Source organism: Peromyscus eremicus, chromosome 18 (assembly GCF_949786415.1).
Source record: "Peromyscus eremicus chromosome 18, PerEre_H2_v1, whole genome shotgun sequence".
Classification (NCBI taxonomy): domain Eukaryota; kingdom Metazoa; phylum Chordata; class Mammalia; order Rodentia; family Cricetidae; genus Peromyscus; species Peromyscus eremicus.
This window is the reverse complement of record NC_081434.1, coordinates 38419145-38445885: the sequence shown is the minus strand read 5'-3', so window position 1 is coordinate 38445885 and position 26741 is coordinate 38419145. Positions and strand designations below refer to the sequence as shown.

Genomic DNA, 26741 nt, shown 5'->3' with positions numbered 1-26741 from the left:
TGCTAGTTTAATTTTCATGGCAGCCGTGAATAGATTGTTATCGAGAAATCACTACTTTAAGAACATTAGTTCTCTTATGCTTTGGAAGCCTGTCATCAGCAACTTAAGTTCTTCAGCTGAGAGTGCTCAGTGGCTCCCCTGGGTTTAAACAACTTTCTTCTCACATCAAATGCAGTTACAAGTTGCATGTTGAACATTGACTTTATTTCATGACTAGATAGCAAGATATTAATTAAGCTAACAGCATCAGCATTTGGCATATTTACTATCTACTTTTATGGTCTGGCACTTATAACTTTCTGGGTAAGTTTTCTGGTAGGTGATTTTATTATTTCTTCCCTTGGTGCACTACTATTAAACCGAGTCATTGACTCCTTTCTAAGAGGCTTGCTATGACACTCAGCTAGAATGGAGGCCAATTCTGCATATTTTAAAATACCACGAATAAAAGATCAAACAGATTGAGATTTTTCTGAAACTGTTAATACACACACTCTTCTTTGTCAGACAGTTTAGGAAACAGCTAAAGAGGTCTTACTTACAGTCAACACTTAGTTTAGCAGATGATTGTCCCCCGGTCGTCATGGCTGAATATTCTGCAGTATCGGCCTTTGTCGCCCCTTCTATGATCAAAGTGTGCTTTTTGCCCTCAACTTTAATTTTGTATCTTGACTTTGGACCAGGGAAGATCTCTTCACCATTCTTAAACCTGAGTTAATATGGATGTAAAGGGAGGGAGAAGACGATCAGTGAGAAGAAGGGAATAAGGGAGGGTAATGGGATATGTATATATCGAATATATGTATATAATATATATATAATGAAAAAATATTTTAAATTTCTGGAAATAAATATTTGTTTATTGTTTCATCCCAGTGTCTTCCAAAGTTCCTAACAGATCCCAGACACACAGGAAGGATCCGTTAAAGAATACAACTTCATTGGTAGGTCCACTGGTAGATTCATCAATTGATTCATAGTGTGACAAGTATTGTGTACAAAATCATATCAAAAGAACAAGAGCTCACTCAGTCAGAGGGAGGTACTGAGACTATATTCGGCCTCACTTTTGGATTCACAACCCATTTTTAAGTTATTCATATTCCAGATTAGTACTAAAAATCTCTTCCATGCTAATGACTACCGCTTCCTGTTGTGTGATTTACTATATTCCTCTCAACATCACATTTCATCTCATAATCTTAAATCTTCTAGTTTTTGATTTTGAGCTAACTCTCAGGGAACATACCGTAAAAGACTCTTCACTTCCCACTACCTCAAATTTTTATTTGTTTTTGTTTGGTGTGTGTGTGTGTGTGTGTGTGTGTGTGTGTGTGTGTGTGTGCGCGCTGTGGGATGGTCTGTATGTCAAGTGTGTTGCTGATTGGTCAATAAATAAATCACTGATTGGCCAGTGGCTAGGCAGGAAGTGTAGGCGGACAAGGAGGAGAATAAAGCTGGGAAGTGGAAGGCTGAGTCAGAGACACTGCCAGCCGCCAAGATGACAAACAGCATATGAAGATGCTAGTAAGCCACGAGCCACGTGGCAAGGTATAGATTTATAGAAATGGATTAATTTAAGCTGTAAGAACAGTTAGCAAGAAGCCTGCCATGGCCATACAGTTTGTAAGCAATATAAGCCTCTGTGTTTACTTGGTTGGGTCTGAGCAGCTGTGGGACTGGCAGGTGAGAGAGATTTGTCCTGACTGTGGGCCAGGCAGGAAAACTCTAGCTACGTGTGTGTGTGTGTGTGTGTGTGTGTGTGTGTGTGTGTGTTGCAAATGGTCAAACTAAGGGCCTTGGACAAGGTAACTATGTATCACCACTAAGGCACATCCCCTGGCTCTTTTTAACTATTGAAATGAATTGGTGATTTTTAGCTTACCATATTTTTCTAGGGAACTGAAAAAATAAAGGGGTGAAAATTGGATTCTTAGGCAATAGGGCTGGAGTCTGGGGCCTTGGACATGCTAGGCAAGGGCTGTCCCACTGGGTTACATTCCCAGCAACAATAAGGACTTAAATGAAAAATATGTACATTATATTTTTCCATGTATGTTGCCAGTAAGGACTGCTACTGCCCTACATCTCTGCCCAGACAGATCTCTAAGAGTTGGTTTTTTAGATCATAATGTGCTTTTGGTTATCATCTCTACTAATACAAAAGATGTTGAGATTATTTTCATGTTTAGAAGACACTCCCATGTTGCATTCTATTGGTTATGAAGATACTTTGTGTAGTTGAAAGTTACCCTGTGTCGCAGGCCAGGCAGGACACAGGAAAACTTTCAGATACAGCTTTGTCTATTAAACACAGGCAGGCATCAACAAAGCAGTTTACCATTTTACATTGGCGTCATCTTCAGACACCTCAACTTCCAGCTCCACTCTCTCCCCGCAGTAAGCGTTCGTGTCTTCCAGCTGCTTAGTCACCATAATTGGGGGCTCTAGTTAGAAAAGGGGAAACCAAAATCATTAAATATCCAAAGCTTGTGTCTTAAACCCCAGTTTGTTCACAGAGGAAAATCCTGCAATGGGAAAGAATCATCAATCTGGGATATAAATTGGAGGTGAGAATCTCTGTTCGTCTGTGGCAATGCTGGATCAGCCCCCCCCCCCAGTTGTTTCAGAACTATTCAGATCAAATGAATTATTGTTCTAGGGAGTACATAAAGTGTACACCAAATATCCTGCCTTCATCAAGTAGGGTACCAGGTGGTAGATACAGTGGATGAAAGAGAATGTATAATGCTTGAAGGTTTTGATTTTGGCTCTCAACCAAGGATAAGGAATAGAGTTATCTGTAACCAGAGAGCTTCATAGAGAAAATATGGTTATCCTAGCATTCTTTGACTCCCCCAGCTTTTCACTGGGGTTCGCTGCTCTTTTGATGCCAGTGAACAATGCCCCCCTCCCAATGAAGCTGCTCTCATGTAGTCAGTTAAGTGGCCAAAATACAGGTCACCCATTAAAATCCATTGGGTTTAAGAGGCTATCACTGAAATATCCATCTTGCAGAATAGCGCTTGGCCTTAGTCAAAAGCACGAGGCAGTTTCACGTAGCAGCTTTTCTCTCCCCTCAGCTGCTCTGTTCTTCAACAAATCAGCAGAGTAATTAGGATTCAGGATACCTGCCAATGTAATGGAACCTCAATACTGAACCAACCTAACAGGCAAGCCCAACGTTTCTGGAGGGCCGACTGCTTCTGCCCTGGGCTGAAGCGGCTGCTTTGCCTCTCCTTTGGCTCAGGGTCCCTGGGAGGAGAGCCCTTGCCCCTTGATAATGCAAGGAGAGATCTCTTTTTACCTCTCACGAAGAGCTCAGTGGAACACTTCTCATCTCCAGCTGTCACATAGTACTCCGAGTCATCTGTCAGCGCACAGTTATTAATAAACATGATTCTCTCGTTTCCTTTGTGTTCAAAGATGTATCTGTTTCAAACAGGGGGGAGGCAGAGTTTGTGACCTCAATTTTCTTTACCTTATTGGCAGATTTGGCTTATGTTTCGTTAATGCTTGAGACTCAAGGATAAAGCTATGATCCTCTATTTATGCAGCATATTTTATCTGTTCAATTAATGTCAAACAAAAGCTCATTTTTTATTTCTATGATACATGACAAATATGTGTATTTACACATACTATTTAATTTTTATTCTTTTCTTTCATATAAGTTTTTATTACAAATATCAACAAATTCTCATATAGTTAATTCTTTAACCCACTTTTGGAAGATAGTGTTGGTTGAGTGTGTTAGAGAGATTTTTTTAACTCTGTACACTCTTCAAATGATTATGTGTTAATTATGTATGTTACAAAAGTGACAGACACTTTATCTTACTCATTTACACATATTCCCTTCATTGTTTAGTCCAAGGACACAGGACATTTTTGTTGGATGAATAAATGATTGTGCAATTTAAGCGATAACTGACTTTGATTGATAAGATCAGCAGCGAATATAGTTTCTTAAATGAGCTTAAGCACTGGGCCTATTGTGTCCCAGTTACTCTCCATTAAGAAATCGTTTGCCAGGCTGGAGAGATGAGTCAGTGGTGAAGAGCTCTGACTGTTCTTCCAGAGGACCCAGGCTAGATTCCCTGCACCCATACGTCAGCTCACAATGTTCTGTAGCTCAACTTCTGGCCTCCATAGGCACAAAACACCAATACACATCAAATCAAATCCGTTTAGAAAAGAAAGTTTAGAAACAGAAAACTAGAAGCCAGGAAGAGAAAATACTCAACTATATGTGTTGATTATGGAGGTGCATACAAGGGTATTCTATAGATGAGCAAAAAAACCAAATTGGGGAAATATCTTGAATTGAAGACTTCAAAAACAAAACATATCAACATTTTCTAGTAAAGCTAATGAAGGAAAACCATTTCTGAGTGAATCCAGGCTGTCTCCAAGAGACTTTTGCACCAGGTATAAATATTATCATCTCAAAGTCATTCTGTTAGGCATGAGCCCATGGAAAAGCTGGAAACCGCTTCACTGTGCTCTAGAAGTGACAAGTTTCTGGGATTAAAGTCTGTATTAGTGTACATGTGGCACTTATTAACCTAAGACAATATACTAGAGCTGAAAATCTCCCAGGCTGAGGAAGATCTCTATGAAGTAGTTTCATGACAGACTAGCAATACCGTCAGACATCAGAGATCAGTTTGACTCCTTCCTTTTGGAAGAGGGACAAGACATAATAAAACACAGAATTTGGCCTGGGTTTCATGATTTTAACATCAAACCATTCTGTTTAGTTGTAATGCTGTGGGTACTCCCAACAGCACCCAAATAGAAGATGCTCAACCATTATCAAATACTCATGTTATTTTTGGGAAAAGCAAAAACAAACATAAAACCTAAAACTTAATTATGAGATGCAATTTTCATCTAGCACATCAAATGTGTATTTCAACTATTTCCAAGTTCTATTATTTTGAATAGAGAGAAGTTGAGACAATACATATAATGTACAGTGACACAAAATAACCGTGACTCACTTGAAATAGCCTCAGAAAACATGAGTTTCTTTTACACAGCACTATGACTTTCAGAATTCCGAACTACACGTAAAGGGACTGCAACTCCAAACTCTCCTTTCCCTCCAGTGTTACATTGTAAGGACAGATCAAGGGCTGGAGAGATGGCTCAGAGGTTAAGAGCACTGACTGCTCTTCCAGAGGTCCTGAGTTCAATTCCCAGCAACCACATGGTGGCTCACAACCATCCATAATGGGATCTGCTGCCCTTTTCTGGCCTGCAGGCATACATGCAGGCAGGATACTGTATACATAAGTAAATAATAATTCTTTAAAAAGAAAAAAAACATATGCTTGAAAAGTTCTTTTAGTCTCTCAAAGTTAAGTCAAACCACTGTCCACTTTTATTTTTTTTGTTTTGTTTTGTTTTTTTTGTTTTTTTGAGACAGGGTTTCTCTGTGTAGCTTTGCGCCTTTCCTGGAACTCACTTGGTAGTCCAGGCTGGCCTCGAACTCACAGAGATCCGCCTGGCTCTGCTTACCGAGTGCTGGGAATAAAGGCGTGCGCCACCACCGCCCGGCCACTTCTATTTTGACTGAGTCCTTCAGAGCCCACTTACTTTGTGCTGGGTCGGATTTCTTGACCGTTTTTAAACCACTTCACCTCCAGCTTTGGATCCGCCAACTCCACGACAAATCTCACTTTGCCTCCTTTATCAACCTGATACGCAGGGTCAAGAATTTTGGCAAAAGCTGTAGATAGGAGCAAAAAAATATGACAGTGTGTATACACCCAGGCTACCAATTTAAATAGTCAATGTGCGCATGGAAATCTAAGAACATGTTAAAAAAAAAAAGAGTTTCAGGGAAAAACAAAGTCGGAGGCCTTCCCAATTACCCCTTATATTTCAGTTATGTTGACATGTATACAGAAAGATGGTTTATAATTTAAAGCGAATTCGTGTGCTTTTAAAAGAAGCCTAAGAGGAAAAGTAGCACTACTACTAATTTTAAATTACACTGATTTATTCTGTGTGTGCCTGCATGCCTGTGGGGTGTTGGTGTCAGAAGACACTTTGAGGAGGCTGTTCTTGTCTTCCGCCACGTGGGCTCGTGGTTCAAACTAAAGTGGTTAGTTAGCGTTGGCAGCAAACGCCTGAGCTCTCAGAGCCATCTCATTGGCGTTTGCTCACTTTCTAGTATTTTAAAAAGATAAAAATGATTATTAGGTTTCCAACCAGTTCCCTAGCACGTGGATTCAGCACTCAGGGTTCAGAAAGGCCAGCCTCTCTAAAGGGGTCGTCAGCTGGCTCTCCACTTCCACGACTGTTTCTGGAATCGTGACATAGGAGTTGTGAGACTGGGAACGGCTGAGTTGTGCAAACTCAGGCAGGGCCTCTAGATTTCCCAAGGGCCGGTTCTCAGCCAATTCAGGGTGACATTTAGAAAGGAGGACCGGATTTTTTTTTTTTTTTAAACCATAATGAGACTCTTTAAATCCCGTCTGAACATGAAGGGAAGCAGTAAAAGGCTTGACATCACCCCGACATTTTGTGCAACTGGAACCTGATAATGATCCAGCACAGGAAAGCTGGGAGCGACAGTGGCCAACCTGAAAAGCACACCTTTCTCCCCGGCCCCCCAACTTTGTGTTTCAAACCAGAGCCAAGTGAGCCCACCCCAGAAACCTTATTGGGTGCGAGGGATGAACTCTGAGGAAGAATCAAGAGCTACAGAGTGAGGGACATATGAGCCTGAACGAATGGAGACCTCCGAGAGGTTCCTAGAGGCCACAGGGATGTTCTCCGCTTCCTTGTGTGGCATGTGTGGTACTGTAAGCATGCTGACCCTTACCATGCGGAGCCACGCCAACACCAGCAGAGCACTACTCCACCCGAAGGCTAAGTGAGCTAAAGGAACTATGAACCCCTGCAGGCCCAGGAAGCCTTGCTTCCTGGATGAGAAATAGGATGAGACCGGAGACATGGTTCTTTCTAGGTGGCAGACCCGCCTCTGCCATGTCCCTGGGTGTGCTCACCTGCACTCTTCTTCTCCACCCTGCGCATGCGCTTGAGCCGCTTAAGCATGCCACGCAGGTCGGTGATGCCATACTGGAAGGCGATCTTCTCATACTCGTTGGGGTTGGCGTTCTTCAGCAGCTCCCACACGTCTATCTCGGGCTCCTCCTCCTGCTGCTTCACCTCCCTAGCCCGGAAGAATGGTCGCCTAGGTTAGAAACTGTCCTGCCCCCAAAGACCCGGAATGTGGGGTGTGATCCCACTCTGTGATGCCAAGGGTTCTGCTTAGAGCCACCAACAGAGTCGACTCGATTTCTTGGGTAACTTCCGGAGACCAGAAGATCAAATAGGTACACTTTGAACTTTTACTTTTCCAACTTAAAAACGCAGTTGTAGGAAGAGTGGGGATGTCAGGACAAATCCTGAGATATTTTCAATTTTAAAGTCTCATCGCAATAGATCTTGACCAAAATGCTGAGAAGCAGTTGAAGGTAAGAATTTCAAAAACTTAAAAACAGATCTCGCCACTCATGTGGGTAGTGGATTCAGTTTGAAAAGCAGATTAAGAATTAATATTTCAAATTGGCCTATGAGTGAAAAAAAAATCCCTTTCTACATATATTGATGTAAACATAATCCAGACAGTATTTCAAACCTGTGGATTTTTCCAATATTTGTTCCTTCACATTAATAAATATGTGCATTATTTTGTTATTTTTACATTAAAACATTGAAACAATAATAAAAGTTTTTTATTTGTTCTTCATATTAGTGTCGATTAAGATGCATTTTAAGAGAAAATTGTTTTTCTAAGTTGGTAGGAAAAAGAACAATGAGGCAAAAAAATTCTGTCATACTTCAGCTTAACGTACCATCTTGACTTTTTTTTTTTTTTTTTTTAAGAGCAAGAATGGGATTGGGCTGTAGACAGATTAATGTTAAGCTGTAAAATAAATGGTTTAAGATTCTATGAACAAGTAACAGGGTAATATGACCCTAAATCCTGACCACTGACAAAGAATGTGTGGGACACTTGAAGGAGTACATGACTATACCACCCTTATAATGACTACACCACAGGGTGCAGCCACGTTCTCCTCCACGTGTTACATGTATCATCTGTTATATGCGTCAGCACTCAGGAAGCAGAGGCGGGAAGATCTTGGTGAGTTTGAGGCCAGCCTGGTCAGCACAGTATGTCACAGGCTAGCTGTGACTGCACAGTAAGTTCCTGCCTAAAAAAAATAAATAAATGAAAAAGATCAAAATATGTCTTGCCCCTATTTCAAATCCACACAATGAAGCCAAAATTTTCACATGAACTTTTTAGTGAATGAGTGTAGTAGTATAAATGAAAGACATAATTTAATCTGATTTTCTTCACTGGCTACATAGTCCTGATTATTTTGTTTAAGTTTAACTAGCTTTTCATTAGGTTAGTTTAAAAAAAAAAATGTTCCAGGGGCTTCTTACTGTGAATAACACTGGTTTTATGGAAAGTTGGTCAATAATTGGAGCTATCAGTGTGAAAATACGGTGGTGCGAACAAAAGGCTGCGTGAATTGGTCACAGCAGTCACGCTTATCTCAGAATGTCTTCTTTAGCTTCATGCGTTCCCTGAGACGGAAACACAGGAGCAGCACAGAGCTTAAGGGAGCCAGGATAACGTCTAAAGCTCCAGTTTCCATCTCACACGGTCAGGTCTTCCCGCCCAGTGTAGAAAATGGAGCTAACCCAGAGAGCGGAAGGACCTCAGAGGTCTTTGGTCCACCGTCTTAAATGGCAATGTCTAGCCAATCCCATTAAGGAAATGTGCCTAGAGGCTGGAGAGATGGTTCTGCAGTTAAAAGCACACACTGCTCTTGCGTGAGAGCTAAGTCCGGTTCCCAGCACCCACACTGAGAAACTCACAACTGCTCGTCACCCTGGCTCTAGGGAATCTAACACCTTCTTCTGGCCTCTGCAAGCAGCCATACTCACAGAGATGTCCCGTGTCCCCCACCCACCCACCTACCCACTTCTTTAAAACTCTTTCTTAAAAAAGGGAAAAAGAGGGCAGTGGTGGCGTACGTCTTTAATCCCAGCACTCGGGAAGCAGAGGCAGATGGATCTCTGTGAGTTCGAGGCCAGCCTGGTCTACAGAGGGAGTTCCAGGACAGGCTCCAAAGCCATACAAAGAAGCCCTGTCTTGAAAAAACAAAATCAAAACAAAAACCAAAAACCAAACAAACAAACAAAAAAAGGAAATGTATCTTAAAAAAAAACAAACAAACCTCAAACCGGGTGGTGGTGGTACACGCCTTTAATCCCAGCACTCGGGAGGCAGAGCCAGGCGGATCTTTGTGAGTTCGAGGCCAGCCTGGTCTACAGAGTGAGATCCAGGAAAGGTGCAAAACTACACAGAGAAACCCTGTCTTGAAAAACCAAAACCAAAACCAAAACCAAAACAAAAAACCCCTCATGACCCAGTTGGGCATGGTGCCACACACCTTTAATCCCAGCACTTGGGGAGGCAGAGGCAGGTGGATCTTTCAGTTTAAGAACACACTGGTCTACATAGCAAACTTCAGGTCACCCAGGGCTACACAGTGAGACTGTGTCTCAAAACAAACAAACAAACAAACAAACAAACAAACAAACATCTTTTTCATCTCCCAGAAATGAAAATATGACTTGTGTTCATATACAAAAATTGAAATTATCTTTAAATTGAAACATTGCTAATAATTTGACAGATTCACTCAATCTCTATACTGAAAGCCATCTTCATTTTAAATTCATCTTTTTTTTTTTTTTTTTTGGTTTTTCGAGACAGAGTTTCTCTGTGTAGCTTTGTGCCTTTTCCTGGAACTCACTTGGTAGCCCAGGCTGGCCTCGAACTCACAGAGATCCGCCTGGCTCTAGCTCCCGAGTGCTGGGATTAAATTCATCTTTTAAAGTATTGTACACTGGGGGCTGTAGAGATGGCGTGGTCGTTAAGACTGCTTGCTGCTCTCTCAGAGGACTCGAGTTCGGTTCTCAGCACCCATGTGGAGTAGCTCATAGCAACTTGCAAACCCAGACCTAAGAGACCGGACACCCTCTTTTGGCTTCCATGGCCACCCACAAACACTCCATACTCACTCACACAGAGACAGATACATATAATTAAAAGCAATAAACACAAGTTTTTTTAATCTGGAGAATTGCAGTTAAATGTGTATGTAAGTACACGGTGTGTATGTTTTCTGTGGGCTGTCTCCTTAATCTTCTAAAGCTTTTTATTACATTCCAGCCTAAATTTATCCACTCAAATTTTAGAATTATTTCATACTTCAATTGTGTTAAATCTGGAGATTTTGTTACATCTGGTATTTTAATCAAGAAGAACTATGTCATACATATTTCAATTTATATATTTCATATTAACATTTGGTGGAAAGATTTAAAGATATGACATCTGTATAATTTATTCTGTTTTCTGTTTGCTTTTAAGATGGCTCATGTAGCCCAGGCTGGCCCTGACTTTACAATTTAGTCAAGGATAACCTTAAAATTCTGGTCCTCTTGCACCTACCTCCTGAGTGTTGAGATTACAGGTGTGTACCAACACGCTTAGTTTATGTAGTGCTGATAATCGAACCCATGACCTCGTACATGCCAAGTAAATAAATACTCTACTAACTAAGCTACGCACTTAATAGTTATTATAATTTAAATAGCAACAAGAAACACAAGAAAAAAGTGAGACATACCAGGTTCGTGAGGAGAATGTTTACAGAGGAAGCCAGTAAAAATGCTCACCGTTTCCTAGAGTGGACTCACAGCCCATGATCCTCAGCATCTTTCGTTGATGTAGGAGGATAGATGCCTTTCCTGCGTGTTCCTTATCAAATTTTGTATGTGAACCTTAATGAACTCTTTTCTTCTTTTTCTACCTCTCTAGTGTAGCCCCGAGTTTAGACAGAAGCTTTCATTTTGTGCTGGGATGTGAGGTCAAAGCTCTGTTTTACAGCAGTCAACCCTCCTAGAATCCATCTTTACGTACCATGGTGGCTGTTCACGACACTGTCTGCGTGGATAACTGAAGTGCATCGAGGAGAGAAATCTACATTTTAAGGTTCCTTTGCATCACTGGGATAGACCTGTATAGTTTCTACCATACTTTCATCAACAGCAAAAATTTCTATAAATCGATGGTCCCAGTGAACCATAAATCATTTATAGAAATTTTATGTAGAATAAGACTTCTAAATATTTACAAAGGTCTAATCCCATAATGAAATACTGCCCCAAAGATTAGCCTTGATTCATCTAGTGTATATTGAAACAAGCTGGCTTTAATAGGCAAAGGGAGAATTTTCGGTACACAGACAGTGGTTCTAATATTTATTCCGGCAGAGATTTTGCCACACACTTCTGAAGAAGTAGAAAGGGTAACCATGTGTCATTACCACAATGAAAACACATGCAACCCACAATTTAGTAGGAAACACACGCCTTCTCCAGTTATAATGGTGGGTTAGTACAGTATGTTAAAGGAACACAGTCTTATGCGAACAATTCAGTGAATCTAAGCTTTAATTAAAGGACGTAAAGGAAATGAGAACTGGAGACATAGTCGCTGCCCCTTTTCCTAAGATTTTTTTTTTCTTGTCATTTGGGCTATATGATTTCCTCTTCCCCCCCCCCCCCCGTGCAAATTGTTGGTAGAAACAGCCTGCTATTTGTTCTTTCCCTTTCATTTTTAAATTGGAACGTGGCACTAAATTTACTGTATCACATCCTGATTGTGCTCATGTGTGTGAGTGTGTGTATGTGTGTGAGTGTGTGGTCTTTGTACGAAGACAAATGCATTGAAAGAAAATGTCCATTTGTCTAGAGGAAGGGCATGGTTTCTGCTGTCTACCATGATCTAGGTCTTTTATATTTAATTTAATTTTTACAATTCTATTAGTTTTTATTTTTCAAATGTATATATGTGGAAAACACACCTCAGAGAGGACATACATTTTGACCAAAGACTCACAGTGGAATTCTATACTGTCAAGAAGGTGTGATCATTAATACTAAACATTTATTTTCAGTTTACTACCTTATATGTTGAGATTTAAGTCGGTCTCACTATCATACAAATATCATACATATTTTCATCCTTTCCTATGGGTAAGACCCTGCTTTGTTTCCCTGGACATCACCTAGCTTGATTTTCTACAGATTGGTATTTTCCAGGTGAGTCTCATGTGCAGCAGGAAGAAAAACTCCCCTGTCATCTACAGTGTGATGCACGTTGTGAATGGCAATGTTAGCTTCTAGGGCAGACTTGGGGTTCTGCTTCTTACATGGAGTCACAGGGATGGCATTGACCCAGAAAGCAAAGAAGAGAAATTGGGATTCAGGTCTCTGCCCTGCCTGGTCCAGTGTGACCCTGTGTGAGTGACTCAGTGTCTCAGGATTTTGGTTTCTCACCTGAGAATGAGGCTCACTTAAGGACACTTCTTATATTGTTGCTTTAAATGAACTTTGGGAAATAATTAATATTATTTAAACTAATGATTGAGATATCAAAAAGATGTATTTGATATTGTCATATGTATTGTTGAATATTGATCACTAATTAGTAAATTACACCTATAACTATTTCTGTTTCTAACCTTAATGTTGAGGGATCTGATTGAAATCTTCATTCTGTTAACTTGAAAAAAAAACCAAACATCTAACCAAACTGAGGATAGAAACACAAGCATGGTGTTTCTTTCATGAGTTTACAATTTTTGAGGAGCATTTGTATTAATGTTCTTTTAATATCCCAAAGAGGACTGAAATTGACTTTTAATAAATCTGAAAAACTAACTGAAAACTGATGGCAAAATTATAAATTATTTAGACAAATAGGTTTACTGTTTATTCACAAATTTGTTAAACTATAATCACAGAAAATAACCCTTTCTTTTTGTTGTTTTTCTGCTATAGAAAATGTCTTGAAAAATGTATATATAGCTGCAAATAACACTTATGCAATAGTCTATTATATTATTTTATACTTGTACATATATGGACAGAAATCTTATAACATGGTTATATGCTGAACATCCATACGGCTGTCCTCTATGTCCTATTACATGAGATGACACTGTCAAGGAAGTGTGAGCAATAAATGTTTATTTCTATTCACTACTATGTTTCATTACTTCTAAAACATGCATCTTGGGGATGACATTTTAAACATCTCTGTAATACTACATACTATGTATCTTATAATCAACACTGTGTCATAATAAAACATTTAGAAAAAGTCTTTCATTATTAGTGCTTTTATGAAATATCAACATGTCTTCAAATCAATAATGTCTTAAAGTTGAGTCACAAGTAACGTATCAAAGTGAATCTGCCTATTGTAAAGACCACTACCAAAAATGTGAAATTGACATTTTCAGTCAAGTGTCAAGAACCAAAGGTAACGAAAGCTGTATTTACCCAATCACAGAAGAGAATCACATGTAGTCTTGGCTGTTTCTAGACAGTTAAGTCTTATGTCTCAGTTATCCCATTTCCTCACTCTCAACTAAGAAAATACATGAAAACTCATCAAACACGTAAGTGGGAAGTTTAGGGAGCACCAGCTTCTGCCTTCAACAGGTTAGTTGCTGCGTTCTTTCTCTCTTAGTTGATTGTTACATTCTATAAGCAAGACACGTATTAAGAAGTGACAATTCTTTGAAAAGCATTCAGCTTAAACTTGACTTCTCTGGGTGGGTCTAAAAGATCCAGGCCACGGTGCCTCACGGCATCACTTGGTTCTCACCTACGTTTCAGGAGACCACTAAAGTCAAGTTCCCCTGCATCCTCTTGACCTTCTCCACTGTCATTAACAAAAGAAAAGCAAGTCTGGGTTTAATGCAGACACATAGCTGAGTTTCCCCGAATGAACACTCTACACAGAATGTATATGCAATTTCGTACCGGCACACGAGGACTAAATCAACGCAAACTATTTCTTTTCACACAAGTGACATGGTAAGTTTTTGGAGTATGTACTTGTGGAAAAGTAGACATAAGGCACTTGTGTTACTGTATGATTGCAGAAGACACAGTGTAGATTGCATACATGAAACTGCTTGGATTTGTGTTAACACCAGATAACACAAATGCACTTAAGCCAAGCAACACAAAGTACTTTGTTTTTGCAAGTTGGGGGCTCTGGACAGAAACCTGTGTAAAAACCAAAGGACTTTTGCTGATCTCTGTTGTCCATGGAAGGCAGAGATTGGCTTCAAGGACAAAATAGAGCCTGTCAGACATATAAGTGCACACATGGCCTTATATCCAAAGGTAACCGCTATGCCCACGAGTAGATGAATCAGATCAGTGATACCAACAGGACATGAAAATGGAGCTACTCACTGTAGAGCTTTCTAGAAGATGCATTTCTTTCGGTTTTTTAAAGAGACTGCTGCTCTTTGCAGTACAGTCATTTGGTGTTTTTGCTAGCACCTTTTAAAGTGTAGTTTTCAGAATGTTCTCTCTTGAGTTGCTGATTAACCCTTTCTCGGTAACTTTTTAAGGAGTTTCCCTATAGAGAAATGCATCTTAAACCAGGCATGCAGCCGCTCTCTTGATTTCTGATTAACTCTATGTAGAAGCTGTGGTGCTGGTGTTTAAACAGCACGACGGATTTACTTACATGCTTAATTTCTAATGGAGATTTTGTTTCCTGCTCTCTACAGATGTTAGTTGTAGTTTCTAAGAAAAGAGCATGTGGGTTTAAAAACAGTGTGTCTAAGATGTAAGTCATAAGAAATTAAACCCAAGTAACGCGTTCTCACATTTTCTGTTAGCCTGTGGCCGAGGGCCTTGTAAAGTAAATACGTTTCTGTTTTTTCAAAGCACAAAACAGTAGCTTGTGTCTCCCTGTCTTAAGATAGACCTGCATGTGCCATGAGCACATTTAGGTTGGTTTATTGTTAAGTATGAGATGGGGGGGGGAGATGGAGGGAGGGCAGTAATGAGATTGGACAGTTTGAGGTTTTTTTCAAGTTAAAAATTAGCATTGACTAATTGGACAATGTCTAGTATTTTCAAAAGTCACTAAACATTATATTTCTTGATAATTTGGGTAGGAAATTATGTTTTTTAATCAGACAAAAACCATGCTTTATAATAAAGGGATCACATTTTATACTCTAGGGTGACTTTCCTTTTCAACAAAACGGTCTGTGAAGTCTAAATGGTTCCTTTCCACATCATCCTCAATGTCAACAGATTCAGTGGTTACCCACTTAAGATGATCCCACAGTATGTGATATTAATTTCACTAAGTAGCTATTCAATTGTGTTTTGGGTAGGGCACACGGTTTAGTAGCGCCATACACGATGAAAAGAAATAGAAATGAGTTTTCAGCTGTGACTATGCTGGTGCTGTATAAGGTGTATTCTTTCTGTTTCTCTTTCGGGCATTTGGTGGGAAACAGTGCAAATAAGGATGAAGCCACTCCTTGACATGGATAATTTAAGGCAATCTGAGACCTGCACAAATGGAGGGTCTACTCTAGCGAGAATACTCTAAGAAATTATCTGTATAGGGTTGGTCCGGCATTAAGCTCATGGCTTTTCTAGAATGGCAATTTTAAAGACATGATATGGTTGACTGCAGTGAAATGGCTGTGCCTTTTTGGAATATGGAGAATGGAGGGAAACTCTTCCACCTCCATGTTATTATATGAACGCTATCTGGATTCCCACTCTGAAATTACCTTCTCTTGAAGGCAGATCTGATGTCAATGTTTGGAGTAGTCCCAGTGGATTCTTTGAAAAGAAAGAGATAATACAATGAATGACCATTAAGAAGGCGGTTTTGTATTCAGTCCTCTCATGGACCGAGGCGTTCCCCAGATGGAAAAGCATTAGATGAAGGGAGATGACTGTCCTCCTGGGTGGCTGAGCTGCTGAGACATCGTCACTTCTCATCCTCTAAATGAGGAACCAACAGAGAGACCTCGGAGGCAAATTCTCACTTCACCTGCCTGTCCATTGGTTCACAGAGAACAATTAAAAGGCATTAACTTGATGTTTTCTGATAGAGATTTTGATCTACTAGATGATGGAGGGAAGTCCAAAAATCAGAATTCTGACAGTTTCCCAGGAGACTCTTAGACATGCCTGGCTGGGGTAATGAAGCTCTGTTGGGTACTAGAAGTCCTTACAGTGAAGGGACCCATGATCCTTCCCTATCTGCTTGATATCTCTCAGAATAAGAACTTCATGCCCCTTCCAGGTTGTCAGCAGAACTTTAATCCCCTCCCCTCTCCTCCCTTCCCTTTCTCATTCCTTCCTTTCTTCCTTCCTTCCTTCCTCCTTCCTTTTATTTTTACTTTTTTTTTTTTTTTTTTCTCACTTTTTTTTTTTTTTTTTTTTTTTTTTTTTTTTTTTTTTTTTTGGTTTTTTGAGACAGGGTTTCTCTGTGTAGCTTTGCGCCTTTCCTGGATCTCGCTCTGTAGACCAGGCTGGCCTCGAACTCACAGAGATCCGCCTGGCTCTGCCTCCCAAGTGCTGGGATTAAAGGCGTGCGCCACCACCGCCCGGCCTTTTTTTTTTTTTTAAGAAACAGAGAGACAGAGCTTTGTTGTGTAGCTCTATCTGGCCTGAAACAATTAAAGCCAGGCTGGCCTCAATTGCAGAAGCCTTCCTGTCTCTGTCTCCTGAGTGGTTGAGGCATGTTCCACACCTCGCTGTCTACATAGCTTGCTGGAAGAGTCCACCCTAATGTAAGGACCAAGTTCGTCTCCTCATCCTCTCTAATCTGCCTAATACTGTCTGAGCACAGGAAAGGGAGTTCCCCTTCTGTGTGGCTGCTCCTCTGTGCACTGAGTCACGCTGACTCCCTTCACCCACACACTCAAGTAGGACAAGGGTGTGGTTGGGAGTCTTCGTGATCCTGGTGACCCTCCTCCAGAGGGATCCAAGTTGAGGTGCAGTATACAAGACCAATGACACCACTCCAAGTGTGGAACAAGCAGTAGGTTGCAGAGAAAAGCATTGCTTCCTAAAACTCAATTCCGTTCCGTGTAAATAGTTCCATTTAAAACAATACTGGCTTTTAAAAAAAATTGTGGCTACATCACATTTGGATGAACTTATCTTAAGTTCATGATGGTTGCTGGCAAGTTGGTTTTCTACCTGTACACTTATACAAGTGGAGATTTCATCATCCTCAGTGTACCCTAAGAGTTATCCGTATTGTGTTTTCTCGGGGCAGTACATGGAACACATGGGTGGAGAATTTCCATTATGTGACGTAAGTCACTGTAGAGAACATCTCCCTTCTGTTCTGGCTTCCTGACATCCTTGTCTTATTCCCAAACTTCAGTGGAAAAATGGCCTCAGGCAACAGATTAAATCATTAGAAAAAACAATACCATCCTTATCCTCTGGGAGATAGAAGGAATACTGATAGCAAGAGATAATACTGGTTCATCAGGCTTGCTAAATCCTCCACAATCAGAAAAACACAATCTTAAATGCAAATTAAGTTGGGTGGTGGTGGCACACACCTTTAATCCTAGCACTAGGGAGGCAGAGGCAGGGGGATCTCTGTGAGTTTGAGGCCAGCCTGGGCTACAGAGTGAGTTTCAAGACAGTCAGAGCTACACAGAGAAACCCTGTCTCAAAAAAACAAAACAAAATGCAAATTAAATCACCCAAATCGGATAGCATTACATAAATTTCTTCTCCATCCCTTTCCACCCATAAAAATTAACATTTATCCAGGCGAGATGGTTCTCTTACCATGCACTTCAAGATCAAATGAACAGCTGTCAAATTTATCCTTGTAGGTGACCTCACACCTGTAATTTCCTGCATAGTTCTCTTTGGCCTTGATGATCTGCATCTCAAATGTGTAGATCTGCAATAAAAAGCATCCAGACATACTGTAGACTGACTGACCTTTACTGCAGAGACAGGTGCTCACCTTTCAATTGCTTAACAAATTTCTCAGAACTAGTAGATAAGACAGTATCTATATCCAGTACGTCTCAGTCTAGAAGGGTGGATTGTGCCCCACAGCTTCTAGACACAGCAAGACAATTGCAACAGAGTGTAGACATAGGAATGATAACCCAGAAGGACAAAAATCTCTCAAAACTAAACTTGTGTCGTGTAGCTATTTCCTCTAGTTTGGATCTGATTGCTGCCATTTTGAATCAGAGTAGCTGTGAATCACCAGCTTGAGACCCTCACAAGCCTTCTTAACATTCCCCCGTGGAGAGAATGTGGAGACTCACAAGGCCCCTCCTGGTTACGTAAACAGTCAGGAGTTACTGAGGGAGAGGATGACCCGCAGTGCCCAGCTGTCAGTTAAGCTGCACTGAAGATGGGTGATGCAGCTTTCATGAACCATCGCCCACACCGGGGTGAAGGTGTTTCATGATGCAGCTCCTGATTTTCTCACGCTGCTGCTGTAGCTGAGCGGCTTCTACACACTCCTAGAAATAACCCCAGTGGATTCGTGGTTCACCAAACTGGACTTAGGTGAGATCTTTTCTTTAAGGTCATTGTCTTAGTTATCTGGGGTGAGTAGAAATATACTCCCTAGTGGGGGGAAAACCATGCAGCAGTCTGAAACAGCTTTCTACACCCCAGAAGGGATGATCCAGGGGTTCAGGACCGTACCCGAGTTTGCCTCTCGAAGGTCTCCTTTAGCTGGAGGTGCTTCCCAGCTTTGCTGGCCAGATCCATCCATTTCCCTTTGAACCATTTGATCGTGGGTTTTCTAAGAAGGTCTTCAGCCTTGACTTTGGCTACAAAGGTGATGTTTGCACCTAGAAAAAGCACAAAGGACTTAATGTGGGATTATAAACTGTCATTTGTCTTGCTTTCAGCAGAAGGAAGTTGATGCGGGTCTGTACGGCAGAGAGCCGGTTTACATTTTTCACATTGGCACAATGGATCAGCCCTGCTTTGTGATAAGTATCCTTGATACTTATCACCAAGTCCAGTTGGTCTGCTTTGGAAGTTTCTATGTATGTATGTATGTATGTATGTATGTACGTATCTCTCTCTATATATTTTTTACTGAATAATATATATTTATATATTATATATAATTGTATATTATATATACTCAGGTTATATATACATATATACAATATATTCAGATACACACATACACACATTATATATATATATATATATATATATATATATATATATATATATATATATGAGAAGTGAACCCTGGGGTCTTGTGCATGCTAAACAAGTGCTCTACCACTGAGTCACATCCCCAGCCCATTTGGGAATTTTGAGTCAGAAAAGAAGCAATGAAGATATTGGTGGAAAGAAATATTTAAATGTGGATTTACATTTATGCATTTCCACAAAAGAAATACATGTCTTTGTTATTCAAGATGACGGGGTGCCTGTAATGACAGGGCTAGGAGTAAGTTAAACCAGTCTCTTTGGGGTGATTTGAAGAGACTGTGTAGTCGCTGATTAGGCTCTGGGGACATTAGGAACAGTCTGGCCACTAGCCCAGTGTCTCAGGGCCTGACAAGAACATACAAGGAGCCAACATTTCTACTTGTACACTAGGCCTGTAAGAAGAAAGTCTGAGATATAGTTAGTTATGTGTTCATTTGCATGATATCTGGTCAATACCCAAGTCTGATTATGATCATAAGAATTTGCTAAATTAAAACTCAGGAGGTCCTAAGTTCTTCTCTATCTCGGCTTTCTGTTTACTTCCTTCCTGGCATGTAGCTTTTGTGGTTATCTGGTTACCTTCTCTTGTCTGTTCCTGTCTTTAGACTATAATTTATGTCGGTTCATATGGTATACTGTACCCAGCACAACCAGGTAGCATGTGATGAATGTTTTTGGATAATTATTTCCAAATCTGCACCATCTGTCCGACCAGCTGTCCTTGAGACACATTACATAGTTTATCTAGCACTTGAACAGACTTGTGGGCATCCTAAGCACCTGCTGGGGGGCACGTGCTGTCATAGTGACAGCAGACACCAGTCTTCAGAGCTGCTTCAGAGTACTTCACAGGCAGGCCTCATTCTTTATTCTCATTTTACACAAGAAGAAATTGAGGTGGAATGAGGCTAAATGGTCTGTCCTGCCAGCAAGAAGCTGAACCAGCACTTTTAACTCAATCAAATTGGCTCTCGGGTTCAGACATTGGACTCCCTATGTGCTAACAACTACCAAAATAACTACCATCCGTCTTTGGGGGTTACAAAATGCATGATATAGTGTTCATGCACAATATACTATTGCTTGGTCATAAAAAGGAGCAACAAGAGTGGACTTCAAACACGTTATGCTGATCAGAGGAATCCAAACGCAACAGACCGCATGTTTCATAATTACTCCATCTGTATAAAATAAGCGGGGTGGGTAAATCCATAGAAACAAAGATTAGGATTAGGGAACGGGGTAGTGGAGTAATGGGGTACAAGATCTCCTATGGGTAATGGAAATATTTTGGAATGGCATGGATGTGACGAACGTTCTCATAGTTACTGAAAACCTCATTTTAAAATGATTTATTTTGTGGTATGTGCAAAGGGGAAGGATTCTGGGCCAATACTCACCAACTTTCACTGATCCTGTTTGAGGTTTTTCAACAAACAGGGTGGACAGCTGAGAGTTGGCATTCTGTTTGTCCTGTTCCTCTCCGCCAGCCGGTGACTCCCCAAGAGACCATTCTGGAAGCGGAAAGGGAGACACGGATCATTTCAGGGCCAGGTTCTCCTCAGGCTGGCTTACCTGTGTTTGTTCTTCTCTTCCACACTGACTCTTGTTCTTGCTTAATAAACCTAGATCAAAACGACAGCATTCCCTTGACCCCACCAACCACCAGAAGGGAGGGACCGATCTCCATCCTTACAGGGCTAGCTCTTCCATGCACAGACCAAAGGACATTTTCTAATTCCTGGAACAGTAAAGCTGGTCGTGAATTGTTAACTGTCTTTGGTGGTGTTCTGCCTGTTCCTCATGATCTACACAGTGAGAGATTCACACAGCAACCTCCGGCTCTTTCCAGATGACTGACTCAGGCCCAAATCCATACAACAGAATCCGGAGAAACTAAAAGGCGGGCCACTTTGATGGTAAACTGCCCCGTGTGGGTCAGAGAGCCAAGCCTGGCTTTGTACTTTTAGGTTCCTTGCTGTGCTCAGTGGAAAAACTCTACATAAAGGTCAGTAACAGGGTCCTGACCTGCAGGTACAAATTTAAAGAACAGTAGGAGTGCCCTGCAAAAAAGAAAATAAACGAACAAACAAAACAGCAGAGAAGACTGGCCGAAGCTTTCCCATGAACAGAGACAAGCTGAAAAGGAAGCTTCTTTAGTATTTCCTAGTCTGAAAGGAGATGCAGGGTTAACACTGATCAGCAGTCCACTCCAGCATGGGAGGGAAGGGCAGCAGGGAGAACCGTAGTCGAGCCCTCTCTGAGCCAAGTGCAGAGTTCGGCTGTCTGCACTTGATAACTGGGGGTAAAAATGCATGGTTCAACAACTCTGCCTGTTAATGTTTCATGAAAAGGAGGAGAGTGCACATTTAATCATTTTAGTTTTCGCGTGTCAATCATGCTCAGTGCTAAGAATTCTACCCACCATGAAGCTAAGTCAAGTAGTCGCTTGAGTACACATTCTTAATTCCCAAGTTAATGTGAGAGGTGCGTGTTGTGTCCATGATGTTAATGGTGATAGTGAGTGGTGATCACATGTGTAAAGGATAGGAGAACAAGAATTTTTACTGTTTTGTTTACTTCTATACCCACAGTGCCTATGCCACTGACTGGCCCTTAAGCAGCCAGTGATGGGACCAGGTTAGGTTCACAGCACCAGGTTGTTGAATGAGTGAATCAAGTAACTTCAGAATTGTAGATCCAGCTGACAGGTGTTTGAAAATGTTTCTAGCAATTATATTTACAATTACACACAGATGTGAACTATAACTTCGACACATCCCAGGAGTGGAGACTGATCTCTGTGTATTTGCTAAATGCTAAAAAAAAAAAAAAAAAAAAAAAATGATATTATGATGTAACAAGAAAGTCTGTGGCCTATGTGGCTGGATTCTTAAATGTATGTATTTGTATCATGCAAAATTAATTGTTTCTCAATACATTAGTTTTCTTGTACTGGGAAATGTAACAAACGTTTGCTGTAAAAGCTACAAACTGAATAAAACGAGGATTAGAATGAATATGGTTCAGGAAACAGTCATTAGTGCGTGTGTAAGGTCTGGATGCCTCTCTGGATGCATTTGCTCACCTGAATCTTTTCTCTCCAGGGCCCGACTACCCAAACCTGAAAGGAAAGCATGATTTGGAGGATGCAGGAGAGTGTAGGAAGGAGGGAAGTGGGGTGACTACCACCTTCTCAGGGTACTCCTAAACCCTATCTCTTTTTGCTATGGAGGAAGAAAACTACAAGTTGGCTTGAGTGGAAAATCAGTAGAGTCCCAACTATGAAGGACTCTGTTACAAGTCTGTCTTCTTTAAGAACAAAAATACAATTTAAACATACACATAAGCGTGGGGAAAGCTGGATGTGTAGATGAAAATGGAAGACAAACATTTTCATCTCTAAACTCATTCATGTCCAAGATCTATCTTCTTTCTCCCTTTTCTTTCTTTCTTTCTTCCTTCCTTCCTTCCTTCCTTCCTTCCTTCCTTCCTTCCTTCCTTTCTTTCTTTCTTTCTTTCTTTCTTTCTCTCTCTTTCTTTCTTTTTAAGACAATGTCTCACCATGTAACTCAGGCTGACCTTGAACTTATTCTGTAGCCCAGGCTAGCTTAGACTTGAGAGTCCTCCTGCTTCAGCCTTCCCAGTACTGGGATTATGGGTGTGTACCACCACACCTGGCTAGGAAATCTTCCTTTTCAGAAGTTTCTCTTGGAAACCATCATTAATGCCAATAATTCCCCTCTTGCTTCGCCAGCTCTACAGCGGGACAATTCTACAGCAGTGGGACAATTCTACAGGGGGACAATGAACTAATGAGTTAACAGTTGGGCCAGGGGGTCGTCCTAACCTGGAGGCAGGGCACTTGGCGGAGAGGCCTCATCTTCCTCTGAAACAAGAAACAGGAGGAAAAAGTCAAGGAAGAAAGAACTTCATCCAAGTAACCTGAGGAAGAGGATCTGGAAGAGAAGAGAGAGGCTACGCAGCATTTGCACCTGCTGAGGGAGCCGCAGGAGACCGTGCACCTGCGGGTAAACTTTCAGAGCACAGACAAAAACCCAAACCGAACAGAAGGAGAATACAAATAAAAATAAAAATAAAAAAAGGGTATGAGTGCTGGATAATTCAAACGAAAACATAGATTAAGAAATGGAGCTATGCCAGAGTTTCAGTGACTGTAAGTTAGTGGGAAAATGATGGAGGGGGTTTCCAAGTTTTTATTTCCTAGCTGAAAGCAAGGTCAGATGTTATTCATATATCATATTCATTTAGACACTGATGCGCAAGCTGTTGGAGACTGTTTAAGAACTTGTTTCCACCCAGCAAACCCCAGAGTTTCCCTTCTGTACTTAAAAAAGCCAAAACTCAAATTAATAAGTATAAATTAATCCATTTTATTAAGTTTAGCCATAATCATCTTCAGAACTTTACAGGCATTTCCCCAAGATTGAATTGGTATTTCCAGTGCTACATAACTGAAAATTTACTCATGCAAATTTATGAATTCCAAAGTATGTTGTGCAATCTTATGCTCAGAGACACTGAATAGCCCCTTCCCGAGACACCTGTGTAGCAACATACATGCTTTGCATGCTTCAAGAGGCAGTTGGTAGTATTGGAAACACTGACCCTTCCTTCCCAAAGCATGCAGGCTAAGGTTTGAATAAATAATACACATTTTACACTTATCAAAATAGGACCTCCCATGACCTCATACATATAATACAGAAGATCCATGTGCATAAAATATTTTCTAAAAGTAGCTTAAAAATTATGGAGAAGGTAGGCTTTTGTATAATGCATTTGAATATTTACAACAAATACTACTTTAGTGACTTGACATTATTTTCAACCAGGGAGGTATCTTACCACTTCTTCAAACAAAATATTATAACACAGAGCATAAAGGACCCTCCCTCCAGTGTTAGTATTTCAAAACTCCAGAAGAAATTCACCAGAATATGAAAGTTCAGATTGTTAAGTGGAAATTTTTAGTGATCAAAGGAGGTTGAAAATGGTAAGATTTGGCCGGGCGGTGGTGGCGCACGCCTTTAATCCCAGCACTCGGGAGGCAGAGCCAGGCGGATCTCTGTGAGTTCGAGGCCAGCCTGGGCTACCAAGTGAGTTCCAGGAAAGGCGCAAAGCTACACAGAGAAACCCTGTCTCGAAAAACCAAAAAAAAAAAAAAAAAAAAAAAAAAAAAAGGTAAAATTGGGGCTGGAGAGATTTTTCAGTGATTAAGAGCACGGGCTGCTCTTTCAGAGGTCCTGAGTTCAATTCCCAGCAACCACATGGTGGCTCATAACCACCTCTAGGGGGAACTGATGCCCTCTTCTGGCGTAAATGAATACAGACAATTAGAGCACTCATCCATAAAATAAAAAAATAAAAGATCTTAGAAAAACCTATAACCAAGGGGTTGGGGATTTAGCTCAGTGGTAGAGCACTTGCCTAGCAAGCGCAAGGCCCTGGGTTTGGTCCTCAGCTCTGGGAGGGGGGGCGAGAAAAAGGAAAATGGTGGGGATTAAGCTAAACGTTTATATTTTATTGTGTTGTTTGTACATATTTCACTGGCACACATGTCAACACCCTTGGTGAGTTCATCCACACCAGGAATGGACTTGAGGTGATATACTTCTTAAACTCATTTCCCTTTGGAATTCTCTTCTCCTGGGATACTCATTAACATCCCCAAAATTCTACATCTATAGGTACTTCTGAAATGTAAGGAGAAAGCTAGCCTGGAACTCATGAGCCTCAAACTTGAAGTCCTCCTGCCTCTGCTTCCTGAGAGCTGGGATTACTAGTATTCCTTGGATGTTGAAAATCTTAAGCTCTCCAACACTGGTCTGGTTGAATTCAATTGGATTGAATGAAGAAGAAAAGTTTAATTTTTCTTATCTACCATTAAAGGTAGATTCTTTTGCCAGGAGGAAATCTTTTAGGCTCTGTGACATTTAACACCTTTTTAATGAAAGATAGAATCTCAAAAATAAAAAAAGACAAAAGAAACAGTGTAGTATGGAAGTCATACTGCCCCTTTCTCTACTTCAAAGTGACTTTGCTGATGAAAATTCTAACATTTCCATTTGGGCTTACTAGAATACAACATATTCGAAGACAGAGTCTGCAGGCAGCAGGCTACGTCCCCTAGCTGCACAGAAGGGCAATTTAACAAAGCTGTTAAATTTGTTTAACTGTTGCAGGATATTTGATCACACTTTGAAACTCTGAGATGTTGTTAATAAAATTAACCTTGGATCAGGGGGCGGAACCAGTGACTAATTGACAGGAATTAGCCATAGAGAGGAGCCAGGAATATGGATAGAGAGACGCACAGGTAAGAGTAGGGAGATTCACGGTCTTTCTTGGTCTGGGACAGGTGGAAAGATGCTCCTGCTGGGGCTCTGGTTAAAAAAAAAGAAGGCCAGCTGGTCACTCCTCTGCCCCGTCTTTGATCTATCAGGTTTTCATTCCAATATCTGACACCCAAGTCTTTATTGGTAATAAAACAACTTAGATAAAAACAACAGTAGACCTTGCTTATTCCCAGGTCATGGGAAAATGGCCGTCATAGAACCATGAAAATTATGGCTGAAAAAACCTGAAGTTTCCAGGAAAGAAGTCAGAGCACTGAGAGAAGACAGCCATGTTCGCTGCCTCGGACGGATTTCAGTGGGGTGCATGAGTCCTCTGGGTTGTGTGTGAGCCCTGCTGCACGATCACAACCACCACAGAACCCACAGGATGTGTTCGCAGCCTTCCAGACTCTGTTGGGTATGCAATTCTTTCTACCTGGCTGGCTTTGAAATCAAAGCGATCCACCTGCCTCTGCCTCCCAAGTGCAGGGATTAAAGATGAGTGCCACTGTGCTTGGCTTTCCCATAGTTGATTTTAAATTGCCTGTTAATGTAAAAAATAATAATTTAAGTAATGTAAACCCCAGACAAAGATTAAAGACAAATGCCACTGTGCTTGGTTTTCCCATAGCTGATTTTAAATTGCCTGTTAATGTAAAAAATAATAATTTAAGTAATGTAAACCTCAGACAAATGTTGAGGCTTTAGAATGAAGACTAAAAGCATATGAAATATACATGGTTCATAACAAACACCAGTTAAATACTGATATAGTATCTCACCTGATTTAGGCAAATTAATGAATACCTCAAGCAGGGCAATCATATGTAGAAAATTTTATTATACATTACTAAAATCAAAACAGCAACAACAAAATATTGGAAGACAGCAACACAGCTAATATTAATTCATCATTTTTGAGTCATTTTATTAACTTACACTTTTTAAAATGACATATGCCTTCCTATTTTGATGTTTACAAAAACCAATATTAATTTGATTATAAATATGTCTATTTAGTGAGTTTCTTTCTGTCCTCCAAACCTATTAAATCAATGTTGCATCTTCTAATGGCCGTCTCAGAACTGAAAAATACAGTGATGTGAATTTTGACTAAGTTCATTAATGTAAAGCAATGACATTAGAATACATAGCAAAAGAAAATTGTATAAGAGGTGCGTCATTGAGTGATTGATTGAT

General features: G+C 40.6%; 1 protein-coding gene across 1 annotated transcript in view; it reads right to left on the bottom strand.

The window, feature by feature from the left end:
- Nucleotides 1–25294, bottom strand: part of Mybpc1 (myosin binding protein C1) — a 59314-nt gene extending 34020 nt beyond the window's left edge. Inside the window, exons 1-12 of the mRNA XM_059245399.1 lie at nucleotides 25282–25294; nucleotides 23033–23071; nucleotides 22271–22306; nucleotides 20583–20696; nucleotides 18652–18800; nucleotides 17767–17884; nucleotides 15735–15786; nucleotides 7023–7189; nucleotides 5605–5737; nucleotides 3308–3432; nucleotides 2342–2447; nucleotides 543–709 (exon numbers count right to left, since the gene is read on the bottom strand). Coding sequence (XP_059101382.1) covers nucleotides 543–709; nucleotides 2342–2447; nucleotides 3308–3432; nucleotides 5605–5737; nucleotides 7023–7189; nucleotides 15735–15786; nucleotides 17767–17884; nucleotides 18652–18800; nucleotides 20583–20696; nucleotides 22271–22306; nucleotides 23033–23071; nucleotides 25282–25294 — 1219 coding nt within the window. The remainder of the gene's footprint in view (nucleotides 1–542; nucleotides 710–2341; nucleotides 2448–3307; nucleotides 3433–5604; nucleotides 5738–7022; nucleotides 7190–15734; nucleotides 15787–17766; nucleotides 17885–18651; nucleotides 18801–20582; nucleotides 20697–22270; nucleotides 22307–23032; nucleotides 23072–25281) is intronic.
- Nucleotides 25295–26741: the final 1447 nt, after the last annotated feature.